Raw genomic sequence first — 19,536 nt, forward strand, 5'->3', positions numbered from 1 at the left:
TCCAGGCGGAGGTTTGAAAGACATGGCCGGCCGTGGCTCCTCTTCATCTTTTAGTCTTTACCCATCTGAAAATAATCGTAGGGCATTGAGGAATTCTTGGTGTCTTTGTGTTTTGCCTTATGCAAACAGGGTTCCTGGCCAGGGCTCTTCAAATGGAAGCTTGGTGGCAGTCTTTGAGGAAGCAAAGATTGAAGACTTTGCCCCTTTGGAAAGCTGAGGGGGTTCTCCAGGAGAGCTTGAGTGCTGGGCTTTCTTCCTGCATTTACGTCTGGTGCCTGATTTTCAGGAGTGCAGGGGTGTGCTGCAGCAGGGGTGTAGAGGCAGGGCAGAGGGTGAGATGCCCGGCCTCGGCGGCTCTGTGTGTCGCAGAGAAAAACCTGGCCTCTGTTCACCGATGGCGAATAGGAATACAGAGACAGAGCTTTGGAGGCGTAGAAAGGAATAGCTTTATTACTTTGCTAGGCAAAGGGGGAACACAGTAGGCTCGCGCCTCAAGAACTACCCCCCCTCTGGGGAATAGGGAGAGGTCTTATAGTTGGGGCTGTATAAAGGGGTCAGGGGTACACAAAAAGGATCAAGGCAATGACAGTCCTGCATTCTTCTGATGGGCTGGTGGTGAGTTAAGTAGAAGTCAGCATCATCAGCCTTCAGGTCCCACTGGTCTGGGGTCTACATGCTTGTGGGCAGCATACCCTCATTAATCATTAACTTCTCACACCCGGAGGGAGTTTTGACTTCTGCAAAATAGCTCAAAGATATTGTTGTGTGTACTGTTGCTGGGGAAACAGGACCTGCCCCAAGGCTGCTCTTGACTGCTTCTCCCAGGTCTCCTGCTACCCCTCCCTTCACTAATTAACCGCTGCTTGAATCTGCCCACTGGAACTCAGGGAAGGCCATGGAGGCTGAATGAAGGCTGTTTTCCTATAATCAAAGAAATAGGGGACACAGAAAGGCTTTGTGCCCAGGAGCCCCACGGGGCCCTGCTCCGTATCATGTGTTCAGGGTCTAGCATGGAGGGCGAGGTGCATTCAGTCCACGAGCCACTTACCACTGTTTCCCGTTGCAGAAGAGAGCCCTGGCTTGGGGTTAAAGAGGGGGGCACTGGTCCTGCCAGGGCTCGGTCTATGGCTCCTAGCCTTCTGCTGGCTTGGCCTTCTGCAGTGGAAACATGGGTCCCCCTGAGTTTGCATTCACAGAAGAGATTTGCTCACCTTTCCCAACGGTTGCCCAGTTACCAGCACAGAGGAATGGCATCCCATGCTTCCCTCCAGCGTCTTTACCACACTGTATTGTAACTGGTGTGTTTACGTGTCCATATCCCTGTTACGTCTGCTGAATGCTGGGACTGCATTTCTGCCATGTCTATCACCAGGGTCTCGTGCATAGAAGGAGGTAAATAAATGGGTCCACTACCTCCCCCATTTCCCACGCAGCTGGAAGTGCCATATAATATTTGGGGAACATTCCAGCTGTAATATTTGCTAGCGGGACTTTACATACATCAGAGCGGCCAAAGCTAGTTTTGCATTCTTACGGCTAGTGAGCCTGACGCTGGCGCTGGCAAAATAGCGCCTTCCAGGTGTCTTCGCTGACAATGAGCAGGGGCCGATGGCTGCTGGATCTCTTATCCAGGCGACATGCTTGGGCTGCAGATGGCACCAGGAATGACGTGGAATGGCAGCACTCATGCTTGGCAGTGGCCCTGAGATCCTGGGGATCGATTCATGGGGCCGAACTGGATGCAGCAAATGAGGACCCTGCTCTTTGGCGGCCCTTCTCGGGAGGACCAATGGCACCGGACTCAGAGATTGCAGTTCTTGACTGCCCAGCCCATCCTGGTGAAATCTAGGCTAGGGGAGAAGAGCAGCCCTTTACCACATTTCTTGTGAGGCTGCATGGTGTGGTGGAAGAAAGAGATAAGGAAAATCGCTTCTAGGCTGTGGCCACTAGTTAACCAGTTACTCCTCTGGGATTCAACAAAAACAGAGGACGCAACAGGTTTGCTACTAGCCCAGGGAATAGTGAATTTGGCAGCTGCTTTGTTGGCCCAAGACCGTTTGCTTATCTCCTGTGAGAGCTACGGCACTGGCAGCACTAGGGAGAGAAGCCACTGAGGGTGGTGGCCTTGTTAGTTGTCAGTCATGAGTTTGGGGTGATTGCAGGGCAGGAAGATAGAGAACAAGCCTCTTGTGAGACGGCACTTGGCTGGATGTCATGAGTAGAAACAACGGAGCCTCGGAACAGATGCCAAAGGAACCAACAGACCCTTTCCCAAGGCCCAGCGTACACGGCTTTCCCAGGCTCCACTGCCAGACACCATCACGTTAGCCTCCTCGGCTGTGGCCACCGCCATCTGCTGCTACAGCCCTTGTTCCCTTGCTCTGGGAGAGGCTGTGCAGGGACCCTCAGCTGATACTCATGCAGTGTTTTCTGGCCCCGGTGGCTGGGGTGCAACATGTGTGTGAGCTGCTCTACGATACCCAGACTGCAGATGAGATTTTCCCTTTGTAGCAGGGCCTTCGTCCACTCCAGCTCCTCCTCTTCCACAATTGCTTGTGGCTGCATAGTGTCCAGGTGTACTGGTAGCAGCGACAAGGTACATGAGCGATGAATGCAAGATCTCCAAGGATGAGTCCCCAGCCATCAACGAGGATGGCTGCAAGACACCTGCCCACTCTCCCTCCGTCCCTTCCCTGAGCGTGGTGGAAGGTTCCCTTTGCTATCTGCTTTCTCACCTCCTGTTCCAAAGGGTCAGGTTCCATCTACTGAGGAGGAGCTCATCTCTCACACAAGAGGAGGAGGGGACAGCACAGACTCCCTTCTCTAGGAGTCCCAACCCGCTTTCCTGCAGAAAAGCAAGAGCTGCAAAACCCCTGACACCTCTTTCTCCTGCTTCTGGTTCCGGTAAGCCATGTGGGTGGAAAGGCCGTGGAGCCGGGCCCTGGATTGGCTCTTCTCCCCTGCTGATTCACCCTGGTTCTGGTCCTTGGTTTCCTTTCGCCTCTTATTGCCTGAGGTCTCCTGCTGTTGCTGCTTAGGCGGATCTCTTCTAGTTTCTGCCTGACAAGACACAGCAGCTTCAGATACTGGAGAAATTGTGTTCGGGAGAAAGGGGGTGCGGGAAAGTGGGGATGGGAGAAGAGTAGGAAATTGATCTGTTTGTGGGACTGATGGGAGAGGAAGGCTTGGGAAGATGGGGAAACCTACTAAACGAATCATTAGGAGTCTGATAGAGGGAATTCCCTGGTGGTCAGGGGTTAGGACTTAGCGCTTTCCCTGGCGCGGGCCTGGCTTCAATCTCTGGTCGGGGAAGGTCCCACAAGCCGCATGCTGCAGCCAAAAAAAATAAAAGAAACAAAACAGGTGGGAGGGAATCTCAGCTTTGTAATTCAAATTTACTGTAATTCAGTAAAAAGTAAATTTAAAAAAAATTTTAAGAAAGAATCTGATAGAATTCATAACTCCCTTCCTCTTTCTTGGAGTGTCTGTCTTCCTCTGCACCCTGTTGAGGAGCAGGTCAGCTTCAGGCTTTGCCCCCACACAGGCGGACAGAGGAGGATGTAGGGCTAAGTACCTGGCACACTCCTTTCTGGCCTTGGAGGCAGCAGTCTCCCGGAAGAGGGACACATTGTGCTTGAAGAAGGGCGCGTACTTCTCCCCGTCAGGCCCAGGGTAGATGCGCCGGTGTCCCCCCAGGTGGGAGTCCTCATAGCGGTCCTGGACCAGCATTGCTGCATGGATGGACTCATCTTGTTCTCACCTGTGGAAACCAACCTCAGGGTGAGTCAAGAAAGGACTGAGAGAATGTTCAGTAGGGAGAGGAAGGCTGGCTGAGGCTTTGAGAGCCTCCTGCCAGCTTCATGGCCTTTCGGGTCCCACCTGCGTGTAGCCATGAAAATAGGCTTGACTTTCAGAAATATGGTTTTCATCCTAAGTGCAATGGCTTCCACTTGTAAAGTAGCACTCCAAGTTATAATCTTTTAGCTTTCTGATTACAGTGTAGTATTTAATTACTATTGTATACAGTAGTTAAGTACAGAAAATTTACAAGAGCAAAAAGAAGATAAAAACCTCTAACCTTACTATGAAACTGGCATATTGCCTATGAGGATGAACTCTAGGGCAGGACTTACTGAATTTGAACCCTGGCTTTGCCACACATTACCTTGTTCTTTATTCCTTCCTTTCCTTCCTTCTTTATTTTAGATGAAAATGGGGTCATACAACATTTTTAAATGGCTGCCTAGTATCCTACTGGTTCTGTGATTGTACTTTTGTTTATTAAGTCCAGTAGTTTTCAACCTTTTTTCCCCATTGAAAGACATGATTCCTAACGGTCATGTGCACAATCCAGTCTCGTGGGAATACCTGGGGTATTTACAGTTACACTTCACCTTCATTGACACAGATATTTGAGTGCCTACTATGCGCCAGGTCCTCAGGATATCATGGCAAAACTCACATACACACTGGCCTGCATATCACAATGTAAGTGGTGAAGAGTGATGCTATTACAGGAATAATCCTCACTCTATTCAAGTTCATTTTTTTAAATTTATTTTATTGATTGATTGATTGATTGATTGGCTGTTTTGGGTCTTCGTTGCTACACATGGGCTTTCTCCAGTTGCAGCGCGGGGGGGCAACTCTTTGTTGCGGTGCATGGGCTTCTCATTGCTGTGGCCTCTCTTGTTACAGAGCACGGGCTCTAGGCAGCTGGGCTTCAGTAGTTGCAGCACATGGGCTCAATAGTTGTGGCACATGGGCTTAGTTGCTCCGCAGCATGTGGTATCTTCCTGGGGCAGGGCTTGAACCCGTGTCCCCTGCATTGGCAGGTGGATTCTTCAGCACTGCGCCACCTAGAAAGCCCCTCAAGTTCATTTTTATTGTCAGTAACAAATTATACTTTAGTATCAGCAACACATTACTATGTTTGTAACCCTTCTTACAATGGAAACAGTGGGTAAATGATAACGCCCTATTACTGAATGACTAAACTGTTTCGTGATTATAAACTTTCATAGGAAATGGTTTCTACAGGAGCTTTATTGGAAAGAAAAGAAAAAAATAAAACAGAACAAACCCCATAAAGTTCCTTATGTGCTGATATGAAATAGTTCTAAAATATACTGGTAAGCAGGGTACAGAGAAAGTTATGCTATTGTCTGGGTAAAGGAAGAAAAACAATTTATATAAATACACATATATATGTGCATTAAAGTTTTGTGAACGTGTACGCATGACGCAGGGAACACTGATCAGCTCAAGGGAGGAAAACTGAGTAGCTGGAGGAGGAGGGTAGGAGAGAGACTATTCACTGTGTCTTTTGAATTTGCATAGATAATACATCACTTATCCATGATATGTGGTGTATTATCTATGCAAAAAATTGTTTTTAATAGCTACTCAGCCCCAGACTGCCCTCTCCATCTAGAGAAGGACTCTTACTCACAGGCAAGTAATAATAAACGAAGATAAGTTACACAACTAAACACACATCAAACACCTGGGACACCTGGTTTCTCATGGCTCTTGGTGGCACTGGAAAAGCCGTTCCTTCACTCACTGCTTGTCCTCTTCTATCACCTTTCTTCTGTCACAGCCCCAGAGGTAGACAAGGGTCATGGTATCACAGAGAAGTGCATCCTTCACTTCTCGATCAAGGCATGAGTCAGTGGTGAAGCTCGGAGAGTGGTTTACCTGCCAGGAGAAGGCATTATCCATCCCCTTCCTAGACCACCTGAGCAGGTCATGATTCTTGCAGGCCCAGCTGGAGGGTCTAGGAGAGACATCCCCCTCCAGTGGCTTTAGCCAAAGAAGCTGGATGTTCTCACTTCCAAGGCCACAGGACTCTGCCACAGAGATCCCTCCAGTGTACAGGCTGCTGAGAGCAAACCAGACAGCCTCACCGTATAGCTATAGTGTCCTTACAGGCAAGGCTTACACGAGGAACGTTTGGGATCCAAGGTCTGGGTTCCTATGGTGGAGGCCAGAGACCACCAAGATTGGACTTAGCAGGTCAGAAGTGCCGATGTCTTACACCTTCTGTTACATCCTATCCACCCTAAGGCCTGTGCGTCCCCCATTCCATGTCCCACCAGCTGAGTACACTCCTATCCCAGGTGTCCTGTTCAGGGGCAGACCTTGGTTTTGCAAAGCCTGGGAGATGATCCTCACCTCCAGCAGCCAGGGCTTCAGTGTGTGGTCCAGCAAGATGTCAAAACCAAGGATCTCAAATCAGGCACATGTACCTCCACTCAGATATTGGGGAAAACAGGTTCGGCAGTTGTGGCGAAGAACAGAATGTGCCGAGATGCTGGTTTTGATGATGATGTCCTCGATGTCTCCCCTCAGCTCTCGGGGGTCGTAGCTGTGCTCTCGCAGCCAGGCGTTGAGTGTTGACAGCTTCCTGTGAGGCCCAGGGGTCAAAGGAAGACCAGCGGAGCCGGGCTGCAGGCAGGAGGCTCCCTAACACTAACCCTAATTCCATGCCTAGGTTCCTTGCTCTTTAAGGGGTTGCTACCAGCTTGGAGCAGGGCTTAATTATAGGGTGGGGTTTGGGGCTGCACTTGGTAGTCAGGCACAGGACAGGGATCTGTGAAGGTTAAGCCAGCTCAACCTCCCAAGGGCCAGCTCAGTTTCATGGGCTGCTGAGACCATGGGGCTAAAGGGCAGAGAAAGAGGAGAAAGCAGAGTAGAGCATACCTTTCACTGCCCACAGCATCCTCCCGGACAATACGCTCACTGTGTTTGTTGGTAGCATAGTTGGTCAGGTGCATGCAGACGTCATCCTGGGAAGAGAGTGGCCCTGTGGCCTCTGGCTACTTCCACATAGTTCTTCCCTCCAGCCCTGCGTTGCCTTTTGATGACCCACCCCTCCCCAGGGTGACTCATCTCCTCTCCCTCTTCAGGGAGGACTGTTCTGTAGGCTCCCAGGGAGGGGGGGTGTCCTTCCTGCAGGTGTGGCTTTTCTGCAGTCAACCCCCCGCCCCGCCCCCACCACGTGCTCTCCTCCTACTCCTCCTAGCCAGGTGCCCAGGCACTCCAGGTTTCACTCCTTGTTCATGGGTGACAAGCTAGCTGCATGACAAGCCCCTGTACCCGGTTTCTCCACAGAACCTCAGTACTCGTGGCAGTGGAAGAGGGTGCTGCCCTGCACCGTAGGGCTGCTGGCTGCCCTCTTTTGTTTTTTTTTTTTTGAGAACTTTGTTAAGATTGTTTTGATGTGGACCGTTTTTTATAAAGTCTTTATTGAATTTGTTACAGTATTGCTTCTCTTTTATATTTTGGTTTTTTGACCATGAGGCATGTGGGATCTCAGGTCCTTGACCAGGGATTGAACGCGCACCCCCTGCATTGGAAGGCAAAGTCTTCACCACTCGACCTCCAGGGAAGTCCCCCAGCTGGCCTCCTACAGGTGGTTGTGCCTGGGCTCCACGTAGGGCATGGTGGCAAAGCGGGCCAGGCCCTCCTCATACGTGAAGATCCGAAGAGGGTCACAGGATGTGATCAGGATGTAGATTCGCGTGTCAAACTTGAAGCCGTCAATGAGGAAGGGCTGAGAGCAGCAAACCCACCAGAGGAAAATAATAATAACAGTGGTTTCTCAGTATCTGCAGGGGACTGGGTCCAGGACCTCCCCAGGGATACCACACTTCGTGCATGGTCACGTCCCTTGTACAAAATGGTGTCAGCCCTGCGCATCCACGGGTTCCACATCTGCACAAACAGAGGGAGGGCTGAAGACTTTTGAAGTACCTACTCTGTCCCATAAGCTGTTGTAAGCGCTTCACATACATAATAACTCATTTAATTTTCACAGCAACCATATAAGATACTGTGTTCATGCCCGTTAACAAATGAGGAAACTGAGGCATAGCACAGGTAAGAAATTTGAGCAAGATCACATATTTAGAAAGTAGAGGAACTCAGGTTCGGAGCAGGTTGGCTCCGAAGCATGGCTCCATGCTGCCTCCCAGGTAACAGGGGGTCGCAGGAAGGGCAGGAGCCTCGAACTGTCTTCCTCCCTGGCTGTGGCAGAGATGAGGCACCCCAGTGCTGGCAGAGGGACCTGGTGGTCCTGAGGCACCCTTCACCTTGGAGGTGTATTGCTGGCAGATCATGTGTTCTCCTGGCTTCAGCTCCCGTGGATTTCGGGTGATGAAGACGCCACGTCCCTGACCGCCTCTGTCCGGCTTGCAGATATAAGTGCGGGCTTTTCGCTGAGGGACATAGGACTGGAAGTCCCATAGCTGTGTGCAGAGTGGGGGGAGGGGTGGTCAGAGGGTTTCTGTGCATGATGGCTGTCCCAGGACCCTGGGGAGTTCTTCCCGCTGTCCAGTCCCTGCTCTTCTTGGAGCACGCAGTCTCATACCTACTTCTTTTTTTTTTTCCCTCCAAGTTTTTTTTTTTTAAAGAACTTTTATTGAGATATAACGGATGTGCAATAAACTGCATGTATTTAAAGGGTACAGTTTGATATTTTTTTCCTATTAGTAATGTATATATGGCAATCCCAATCTCCCAATTCATCCCAGCCCAAGTTTTTTTTTTTTAATTGAAGTATAGTTGATGTACAACATGATATAAGTTTCAGGTGTACAATACAATGATTCACAATTTTTAAAGGTTATACACCATTTATAGTTATTATAAAATATTAGCGCTATTCCCTGTGTTGTAAATATATCCTTGCAGCTTATTTTATACATAATAGTTTGAGACTTACTTTTCTTTAACCTGCTAAAACTGCCCTTCTACTGCCATTCCCCTGAGACATCCTAGGTCCTGGGGCCAGGGTCTGGTGGGAACTGAGATGGCGAACCCTTTCCTCCCCTAGAATCTCAGCCTGGGCAACTAGGCTCACTCACTCTGCAGGGAGGCACCAGGTGCGTGGGAAGATGTTGTATTCGGTAGGATAGAGTTTCTGCATGCGGTTGAGGTTCCGAGCCTGCAGATTTTTGCGGCAGATTTCTGTCATGCCAGGGAAGTGGTTGATTTTCTGAAACAGAGCCAGTTGGTTATATTACCCCTCAGAGTAAGGAGCCGTTCCTGGGGCCTGGGCATTCCAGGTAGCAGTGGAGAAGGACTGGGGAGGTCAAGGGAGACGTCACAGTGGAGGTAAACACAGCACCTAGTCCCCCAGGGGAGAAAAGGAAGGTTCCCTAAGGCAGGTGAGAAACTGCCCCTTGGCCTCTCCCCAAAACACACATACACAGCCGGGTGAGGAAATGAGGGGTGGTGAGGAGGGCTAGGCAGGCCTTTGGGCCTTCTAGCCACCTTATAACATCCCGCAGACTACCAGGGCCTAGTGCTATGGGGATAACTGGTGCAGAGTAACACAAAGCAAATGAGAAAACGTTTCCCCAAAAAGAAAGGAGACTAAGATCAGCCTCAGGGAATGCACAGCTGTGGCACCCTCAGAGGGCAAGGCACTGGCATGGTGGCCTGCTGGAAACCCCCGCTGCTCTGGCCCGCAGGGCTAGGAGTTGCCCCGCTCTCTGGCTTCTCCCCTCACGAGCTGTGGGAACTGCGTGTTTCTGAGCCTCAGTGTCCTTAACAGAGGGTATCTTTTGGGAATCCCCTGGCGGTCCAGTGGTTAGGACACACTGCTTTCACCACAGGGGGCCTGGTTGGGGAACTAATAACCCACACACCGTGGAGCAGCCAAAAAACAAAACAAAACAAACGTAAGGGTATCTTTTTGAGGATTTAATGAGGGGAGAATGTAAAACACTTAACAGTGTCTGACCTCAGTAAATGCTGTTATGGTTACCCTCATCTCACAACTGCTCCCTGCATGCCCCTCCTTAGGGGCTTCCTGAGCGCTTCTAGCAGTCTCTCTCTCTCTGTCTCTCGCTCTCGGTCTCTCTCTTCTCCCACGATTCTCAGGACAGGTGATAGTCTCAGCTCCCTGCCTGCCTCCCTCAAAATAAGCCTACAGACACTTTTAAATTATTTTATTGCTAACCACCACGTAGACCCAATCAGAGCACAACAAACACACCATGAAGAAGTAATGTCTTCTTGTGGACCCCAGTCCATCTTTCCTGACTTTCTTGCTGCCTTGCAGGACCCCACACTGACTCTTAATGGATGTGGAGTGCAGGCGAAGCTGCTCACAAGGCTGGATCACTCAGCTGGCTCTGCTGACAGCTCTGAAGCTCCCCGTCTTGCCGGTAAGATAGGCTCGCCTGCCCTGCAGGGGCCAGCTGAGCACAAATGCTTCCAGGCAAGCAGCATATATTGAGATAGGATGTGCCCAGCAGACACTTCCTTCAGATAACAGAAGTTCCAGAGACCCAAGAGAAAACTATTTCCATTGGTGCAGGAGCCCCTGGTCATGGCCTTTCCTACTCTGCCCAGGGCTATAGCCACCCAGAGTGGCAGCCTCGGGTGCCTGGGCGAAAGGTTGGGAGTAGTCATTCTGGGGCTGTAGTTCCTTTAGGATCTTGGGTCGGGAGGTTGTACCTGAAACCTCTTCATGTCCCTGACTTGTTCCAGTGAGACATAGCAGTCTGTCCAGTACACAGTCCACTCTTCGTCCTCCCCCACTTCCTTCAGGCCACACATTTGGGCTGCCCGACGCACTGTGGAGAGAGGCAGGTCAGTGGAGCCAGCCTAGGCACTGGCAGCAAGCTTTGGGACTGTAGCTGGGTCAGGAAAGGAGGAGACCTGACCAGAAAGCGGGATGAAGAGGGAGGTAGTTCCTACCTTAGCCCTGCAGTTTGGTTACCATTGCGAAAATTCCAAGTTCATGAGGCCATCAGGGCCCTTCCAATATCTGTGACAGAAAACTAGAGCCTGGCTCTCTGTTCCTGTCAGTCCTGTCAATTAGGAACGGTTTCTGGCCTGCAGCGCTGACCCTCGGAGGGGTTACACGGGAGCCTCACACTCTGGGGGGACCTGCAGCACATTTGCCAGTGGGGAGGAGGGGAGGAAGAAACGACTAACCGAGCTGGTGATTTGTTTTTTTAATTGCTGAAGCCCCCTCAAAAGCTGTTTTGCAAAAGCACATTTAACCTGGTCTCATCTCATCTCTGGCAAGATCTAGGAGGGGTGGTGGATTTTTGCCATTTTTTTTTTTTTTCTTGTTAGCTAGCTGGAGATTCCCACTGTACCGCTGAGACTAATTGGAACAGTGATGTCTCAGCTGCCGGGAGCTGAGCCAGGAGGCTTTGTACAGGCTATAGGCCAGCCTAACAAGATCCAGGGGCCGGGAGCAGATTGGGGGACCATCTCCAGAGTGAACGCCGCAGCCCTAAATGTCCTCTTACGGCCAGTGGTGCGAGTGATGAGCTGGGTGCTTACCACTCTCATACTTGCAGTTGGTCAGGTCGCTGGCCAGGGTTCTGGAATGGAGGAAGAGCACACATCAGGCAGAGGGAGAAAAGAACCCTGGGCTGCCAGGCACCCTGATGAAGAGATGCCCAACAGATTAACAGTGCAATTCCTTTTCTCTAGAAGCCACTTAAAGGAAACACCAGAATGGTGTAAACATGCTGAAATTCGAACCTCAGCCAGCCCAAATGGTTCTGCATTTTGTTTTAGTGGTACCAAAAGGCTAGTCATCTCCTGTATTTCCTGTCCTCTTTGCCAGGCTAAAGGGAAGACTGGATCCCAGCCCGGGTTACTCTCTGGAGCTGGGCAAGTGAGGGGGTCCTGGGAACGGTTACCTGCGTTTCGGCCTTCTCTTTCTCCTCCCAACTGCTAAGTCATCTGGGGCAGCTGCGGGTATGATTTTCTTTGGTATTTTCTTGGCTACGCTGGATAAAGGAACTCTATTGCTAAATGCACTATAGTCAGCCTCTGAGCGTGCCTGCTGAGAACGGTTAGAAGGAATGGTAGCTTCCCTTTCAGCACTCCTCCTCAGGTTCCTCCTCTTCAACATAGTCTTCCTCGGAGTCACCGGTCTTTCAGGTACTTGGCTCCATCCCCTTAGATTCTGAGGGGACAGGGGTGGGAGTGAAATATATATGACGTCCCTGCAGGTCCAGGAAGGCCAGGGGAATCCACCCAGGGATCTTTATGGCGTTCTAAGGGAACATTGCAGCTCCTTCAGAACAGAGCAGTCCCATTACAGAATGGGATGTTTCCAAGTAGGTAACAGAGTCTGTGCGATGCCCATGAGATGTTAGAGTCTCTGACAAGCCCCAATCATCCAAGATTACTGCACACAACTCTGGGGTGCATGAAGGAGCTGAACTCAGCTGGCAGTGGCCATGACCATAGCTTTTTTGCTCTGAATGTGATGGGGGATGGCTGGGGGTGCTGGGGGGAAGTTTGCCTTGAAAAAAAGAGCTTAAGACCAAAGGTCGCCTAGGCCAGCTTCTTCCCTGTCCCATGATTCAGTTTCTCCATATGTATATGCATATATAAACACAGACACAGACACAGACACACACACACACACTGGGGCCAGGCCCCCCAATGGCCAAGACCCCCTGGGATCTGACAGGAAAGGGGAAGCCCCAGCCCGTATTGCCCACCCCAGGTTCTGAGGAGAGCGAGGGGCTGCTGGATCCGCCCCTATCACCCGGTGGGAGACTCAGCGGCTCGCTAATGACACGGGGGGCGGGGGGGGGAGGGGAGGGTGCGCTTCCTGCTCCCTCCACGGCATTGCTGGGTCTCTGGGACCGCCTCCTTGTTCCACTGGATTGGCTATTCCCGCCCACCGCGAGGGGGAGCCCGCTCCCAACTGCACCCGGGGTTCAGGCCTAGCCCAGAGGGCAGCGGCGCCTCCTGAGGCAAGCCGGCTGCTCTAGCGGCTGCGTCCATTGCCATGGACACGGGGGCGGCCCCCACTGGAGAAGCGTCCTGGGGGCGGGGCATTCCCGAGAACCACACCCACTTGGGCGCCTCCGCAGCTCACTGGGGAGCAGATTTGATTGACAGCCACGATCCCCAGTGAACAGCGCCCCCCAGAGGCCGACTTGGTTTCGCCCATTTCCCCACGCTCTGAACAGGGAGCGCGGGCCCAGCCCTCCCTTGCGTGAGCTGGGAGAATTGGGTGGACCTTCCAGAGCTGGTTTGAGGGATAATCCTTCTACCACAGGAACACTCGTCTCTGGTCAGGAAGGAGACAGAACCTGGACAGGTGGCCGCTCGCTGGCAAACGTCCCTTCCAGGACACCTCCTTTTCCGGGTACGCCGAGCGCTTTGCCAGCGGGCGGGCCTTCCGGGAGGGGTGGGAAGTGGCTCGTGTCTCTGGCAGGAGGCGGGTGTGTGTGCGGGTGTAGACCCGAATCCTGCGGGCGGGCGGAGGGGCCGCAGGCCTGAGGCGAGGTCCCCCGAGGCTGCGGCTGCTCGGCCGGGAGGCGGCCGTTCGTTCCTCCGGTGGGGCGGTGCAGCGAGGGCGCCTGCGGGGGCTCTTGCGAAGCCCGTGCCCTCACCTGAAGGAGGGCCGTCCTGCGCTTGCCCGGCTTCCCCGGCGCGCTGCCGGCCTTCTCAGGGCGGAGGGCATCCCCCTTCCCTCGTGCGGTTCAGGTCACCGCTGCCATGGCTTTGCCCCATCGGCCGGATGCCCCGGAGCTGCCTGACTTCTCCATGCTCAAGAGGCTGGCCCGAGACCAGCTCATCTATCTGCTGGAGCAGGTCAGTGCCCGCCCCGCGGGGGGACTTCGCTGCATCAGCAGTGCAGCACTCCCTGGATGCATAGCTCTTTCTCACTGAGTTCCCTTGATCTTGCTCTTGGCCCTTGGTGTTGTCCTTGGAGCTTCTGTGGCAGGTGCAAGATGAAGCACTCGGGCAGGAAAATCAGAGGGCAGTAAGAGCTGCTTGGGTCGCGCTGGCCTGAGAGTTCATGGGAATCTCCCACCCCCACCCCCCACCCCCGCCCCTAATTTTTTCATACAGACAAATGAGACACCCCTAGTGCCAGGCATCCCTGGGGACGGAAAGATGGTTAAGACAACTTTATCCTTAGAGTTCTTGCATTCCAGTGGGAGCCCTGTGAAACACAGATGACCACACACAGGGTATCATGTGGTAAATGAGTGACAGTTAGGGTGCCTGCAACAATCATTTCTAGCTGGAGTCATCTAGGAGTTTCAAGGAGGCGGAGTGTGAAGATTAGCACATTTTCCTTGGAGATGGGAGAGGATGTTCCAGGCAGATGGGCGGGTAGGAGCAAAGTTGAGGAACCAGGGAAGGACAAGGCATGTAGTACAGAGAAGAGAGGGATGAGAAGTTACACCGTGAGCATTAGGCAGCTGCTGAAGGTTTTTCCCCCATACGTGACATGAAACAGTACTTGAAGATGACTGTAATAGCCATTGTGAAGTTGGGTACATGGGCAACAAGAAGGCCGCTGAGGAGACCATAGATGAGACTGAAGTAGTAAAGGCCCACACAAAGTTAGTGGCAATGGAAGTGAAAGGAATTGATGGGGGGTTTTGGGTTTTGAGTGGAAGACTCAAAGACATTGACTGGTTGTAAAGGTTAAGTGAGAAGCAGAGCCGAGTCTGGGGTTTGTAACTTGAGCTAATGAGACAGTGATGCTGTTACTGTGATGGTAACGGGTTGTGCATACAGTCACTTGTTGACTGTTCATACTTCCCACTAGATCGGAAGGTCCTTGAAGACAGGGAACCTATTTTGTTCAGCAGTGTGTACCCAGTGAGTACCTAGCTTAGAGTCAGGCGCTTAGCATGTGCTTAATAAATATGTGTTGCATGAACATTGAATGGAAATGAGAAAAAGAATTAGAAAGAGGAAGGGGTTTGGGTTGGTGGGGAAAGTTGAGTAGTTTGGGTTTGGATAGGGTGAAGTTAAGATGCTAGTAGGAAATACTGATTGTAACACATCAGCAGATGGAAATGCAGGCTTGCAGCTGGGATAAAGATGGGGACTTGGGAGAATCTCAGAGAACCTCAGGGGAGGTGGAGCCATAGTTTATTTCTCTGTACTATGTCTTGTAGTGGTAGCACAATGATTGGCACATGGAAGACACCCAACAAATGTCTGAGGGATTGAAAAGAGATGCTAGTTAGAGCCACTAGTTCAGGTGAGCTCCCCGGGAAAGAGGGTAAATGAGACCAAGGATGGAAACTTGTAAATAGAGTGTATTGAGGAAGAGCTGCCCGCAAGGGTGACTCAACGCGTCCAGAGTGGATTTCTGTGCACTCATGTCCTCTTCGAACGAGCTCCTCTGACTTAATTCTTATTAATAAGCACTGCTGTTCAGGCTTGAAACCTCAAAGTCGTCTTTGACTCCCCTTCCTTCCTCACACTTAGCTGATCCAGTTGCTGAGTCCTGTGGATATTTCCTTACACCTGACTTTTTAAATGGTGATTAGAAAATAACACATACATATTCTCAAAAATGTAGAAGATAAAGTGTAAAGAAAAAAATCACTTATAAGCGTAGCATCAGATACAAGCACTATTAACGCTGTTAATTTCTTTCAAGTATTTTTAAAAATTCTAATACACGTTCCGTGTATCTCTTAAATAACCTATTTTTGTTCACATCACCACCAGCGTAAATCAGGTCCTCCTTCATTATCCCAGGCTTGGGCTGCTTGTTTGTTTTCTGTTTTTGTCTTTGCTTTTTCTGCCGCACCCTGTGGCATGCAGCCCCTCCCCGACCAGGGATCAAACCCTCGCCCCCTGCAGTGGAAGTGCAGAGTCTTAACCACTGGACCACCCAGGAAGTCCTTGGGCTGCTTGGACTGTCGCATTAACCACATAAGTGGACTCCTTGCCTCCAGGTTCTCATGTCTCCAATCCATTTTACCCGCAGTTCCCAGATTTACCTAATGAAAACTCCCCACTGATTGGATACTTCAGTGCACAAAAGCTTTCTATTTTTCCTTGTTAGAGGAAGAATAGAGGATCAACTGCAAACTCCCTAACCCAGCATTTGGGACCCTTCATGCTCCAGTTCCTGTCCAATGTTTCAATCCTGTTTCCCGCCATTCCCTACATCAGGATGTCTCAGCCTTGGTGCTGTTGACATTGTGGGCTGGTGAATTCTTTGTGGTGGGCCTGTCCTGTGCGTTGTAGGATATTTAGCAGCGTGCCTAACCTCTACCCACTAGATGCCACTAACACCTCCTGCCCCAAGGTGGACAACTCAAAATGTCTCCAGGCTTTGCCAGATGTCCCCTGGGAGGCAAAAGCAGCGCTGGTTGAGGACCACTGCCTTGCATGTACCTTACCCATCAGGCAAACTGAATCGCTTGTGCTGCCCTTCCCATTCAGCCTGTTCTCTTTCCCTGGCCTTTGCCGGACTGTCATCTTAATCTATCACTGCCCACACTCTACCCATTTCTCAAAGCCTAGTTGAGAGGAAGCTTTCAACAACTTCCCCCTCTCTTCCACTCAGTGTGACCTCTTCTTCCTCTGGACAGATGGGAGAGCGGCGTCAGGAGTGATGAAGCAGGAACCAGATGATAAGGATTTGGGGTGGGAGACGGGTGGGTGGGTGAGGGCTGCCCTGGGTTCAGTTTTCTGCCTTGAGCATAGGTTATTTTTGTAATTAGAAGCAAAATGCCATTTAAAGAGATATTTGGCAGTCAGTTGAGGGGCTGCGGGTTACATGGTGCAGTTTTGTTTTGTTTGGCTTCATTCAGCAGGGGATGGATTGGGCTATCAGGAGGCAGAGTGGAGGAGGCAGTGGAGTGGAGGAGCCATGATGTAGAACAAGGTCACAGGCGAGCAGGAGGGTTGAGCGGTGAGGACTTAACCTTAGAAAGAAGGTGAAATATCCTTCCACTGGTATAGAAAATGAGCAGACAAAATAGGTGAATATGTAGAGAAGTGTCAACTGTGGATATAGGCAATAAACAAGTTGCTGGGGTAGATGAGGTCTAGTGACCTTCCAACCCAGAGACTGTGCTTCTCTTCAACGGATGGCTGGATGAGCTCTCAGCCGAGGGCCCTTGGGTGACCTCCAGCGTGACCCAAGATATTATCTCCTTCAGCTTCCAGGAAAAAAGGACTTGTTCATTGAGGCAGATCTCATGAGCCCTTTGGATCGAATCGCCAATGTCTCCATCCTAAAGGTACCTTGTCCCTTTTTCCAGCTGGAGTCAGGCCGCTCTTTTCTCATTAAGCAGTGTTTCTTTTGGTGAACAGTACAAATTACTGAAGAGTGACTGCCCTTCTAGGATAAATAGAGGATGGCAGAGTTGAGTGGACAAGGAGGGGTTGATACTCTTTGTATTGTTTCTGCATTGTTTTATTTTTGGTTTTCCTATTCACAGTGAGAGGACGGTTCAGTGGAATGGTTGTCAGAGGGGTTACTTTGACTCCTAGAATTAGTGTAAACAGGAGGGAGCCCTTCCAGAAGACCCCTGTCTTTGAATCAGGCTTTGGGTTTCCAGGCACACGTATATCCATTGTTTTGTTGGATTTTCTCTATAGCAACACGAAGTAGACAAGCTGTACAAAGTGGAGAACAAGCCAGCCCTCAGCTCCAGTGAACAGTGAGTGTCTGGAAGACTCTGTCTCAGCTCCAAGCTGGAGGAGGTCCCTGCACATGTGCCTTTTTTTTTTATAACTCTTTTTTTTTTTTTTGGCGCATGGGCTTAGTTGCTCCATGGCATGTGGGATCTTCCGGGAGCAGGGATCGAACCCGTGTCCTCTGCATTGGCAGGTGGATTCTTAACCACTGCGCCACCTAGGAAGCCCTGCACATGTGCCTTTGATCAGTCCTTAGCTGAGATCTGGCACCTTGATGTTTGTGATAAGGTTCACCTCCCTTCTTTTTTACAGTTTCACCCCTAGGTTATGCTTTAGCCTCTTAATTGGTCTCCCTTTCTGCCGTTTCTCACTCCCTTGTCCTCTTCTCTGTCTCACCCAATCTGCCATCTCTAACCAGATTGATTATTCTTTCAAAACTATTTTCACTGTGCTCTCCTCAAGAACCTTCAGGGCTTCCTTTACTTACCCAGAGAGGTCCACGTTGCTTGTCGTAGATTCCAAGGCTGCCTCTAGGGAGGCTTCTCACCCCCTTTCCAGCCTGGTCTCTCGCATGTCACCCCTACTTGGCTCGAAACTTTTCACATGTTTCCCAGCTCTGCACACATACCTCTGTGCTTTTGGCCACTCCACCCGCTCTGCCTGAAATTCTCTCCTCTCCTCACTGTTGTGAAAAATACCCATCTTTCAGGGCACAGCCCCACCCCCTCCACGCAGCTGTCAGTTGCCATTCCAGGGTGATTTTCTCCTCTGGGTTTGCATGGGGTTCAGTGTTTGTCCCGTTCACCTGGCACATGGTCACATCCTGCCTGTTGTCTGGTGTTTGCTTTTATTGTTAATATTTCTCAACCTAAGTAATGTACACCCTCCCTTAGAGGAAAAAGCTCTCCTGCATACGTGGGACTACATCCCTGAACCCCAGCTGGAAGAACATTATTTTATATACCTTCTTGTATTGTTTTTTAACACTTGATTGTTGACATACTCCATACGTACGTGCATCTTATTTGAGAGCAGGAACTCCTGGGTCTACCATAAGGCCAGGAAGTGCCCCCAGCTCACCAGGATATACCTGCTTTGTCTAGGGGAGTCTTCTGTGGTTGGTATGTGGTGAGCCAGGAGATCTGGCAGGGCTTTGGCTGGGGTGAGAACTATAGCACATGGTGGAAGAGTTGGCATTGTTTAAGTTTCTTCTAAGCTGCTGTCACCAACTTCATGAGTTTTCTTCACTGAGGTGTGTTGGGTTTTTTTCCCCCCTTCTCTCCCACAGATTGTGCTTCTTGGTCAGACCTCGCATCAAGAATATGCGGTACATTGCTAGTGAGTGTGCCATGGTGTTTGTTGTAACTAAGACCTGGGAAAGCGTGGAAGGTCTAAGGGCCTTGGCCATAGGAACCCTTTCCCCTTGTAAAGTCTCTCTGCTTCCTTGCTTCTAGTCTAACAAAGGCCCATGGCTTTCTGGGTTGTATCCCTTCTGTCTGTAGATCTTGTCAATGCTGACAAAATGGCTGGCCGAACTCGGAAATACAAAGTGATCTTCAGCCCTCAGAAGGTGAGTTTGGATCCTGGTGGGAGTGAGGTAAGGTAGAAGAGGACTGGGGACTGGGAAGGGGTAAGGGGCCAATAGCTACATCTCCCTCAAAGCAAAGTATGTGTCTTTTTCTCAATGTAGCAGATAGTCTGTCATCAAATTGCCCCAAATATAGATTGTACAGTTGTGAGAGGTGGCCTCTATATAGATTTCTTTAAATGAGAAGATTGACATTTTTGAAGTAGAATCTGCTGTGTATCCTGTCTAACACCAGATCCTGTATAATAATGGTATAGAATGTTAGGGCTTTCCAATGACGTTCTCTGTATATCCCTTTAATAGTAAACACAGTAAATCTTCACCTCCTTCACGCTCATCCAAGGCATGTGGCTGGCCTGCCCTTGGGTTGTTAGAACCATACCAGTGTACTTTGGAAAAGCCTTTTCTTATACAGGGTGCAGTAAAATGGTGTCTAAGCTTGGAGCCCCTGAGGGAACTGAAGCCTGCCATCACACAGTGAGTTAGCCTTGCCAGGCCAGGTTTCTTCCATCTTTACTTCAATAATTGCAGTAAGCGTTAGG

The 19,536-nt window shown here is 50.6% G+C and overlaps 1 protein-coding gene and 1 pseudogene across 4 annotated transcripts in view; one reads left to right on the forward strand and one right to left on the reverse strand.

The window, feature by feature from the left end:
- VPS33B (VPS33B late endosome and lysosome associated) overlaps positions 1 to 19,536 on the forward strand; it is a 32,631-nt gene that overhangs the window by 279 nt on the left and 12,816 nt on the right. For 2 of the 4 annotated variants that reach the window (XR_009051111.1, XM_057719939.1), the window contains exons 2-8: positions 10,073 to 10,178; positions 13,055 to 13,144; positions 13,486 to 13,593; positions 16,926 to 17,006; positions 17,368 to 17,429; positions 18,695 to 18,744; positions 18,909 to 18,976. Coding sequence is in view for 3 of the 4 variants with exons in the window: in XM_057719939.1 (XP_057575922.1) it covers positions 10,092 to 10,178; positions 13,055 to 13,144; positions 13,486 to 13,593; positions 16,926 to 17,006; positions 17,368 to 17,429; positions 18,695 to 18,744; positions 18,909 to 18,976 (546 nt within the window). In the remaining variant the exon portion in view is untranslated. Of the gene's footprint in view, positions 1 to 10,072; positions 10,179 to 12,937; positions 13,145 to 13,485; positions 13,594 to 16,925; positions 17,007 to 17,367; positions 17,430 to 18,694; positions 18,745 to 18,908; positions 18,977 to 19,536 lie in introns of those variants that run through there. The other 2 variants (XM_057719940.1, XM_057719941.1) reach the window with 2 other exon arrangements.
- LOC130843977 (tubulin polyglutamylase TTLL13-like) lies at positions 44 to 11,933 on the reverse strand (annotated as a pseudogene).

This window comes from Hippopotamus amphibius, chromosome 2 (assembly GCF_030028045.1).
Source record: "Hippopotamus amphibius kiboko isolate mHipAmp2 chromosome 2, mHipAmp2.hap2, whole genome shotgun sequence".
NCBI classification, from domain to species: domain Eukaryota; kingdom Metazoa; phylum Chordata; class Mammalia; order Artiodactyla; family Hippopotamidae; genus Hippopotamus; species Hippopotamus amphibius.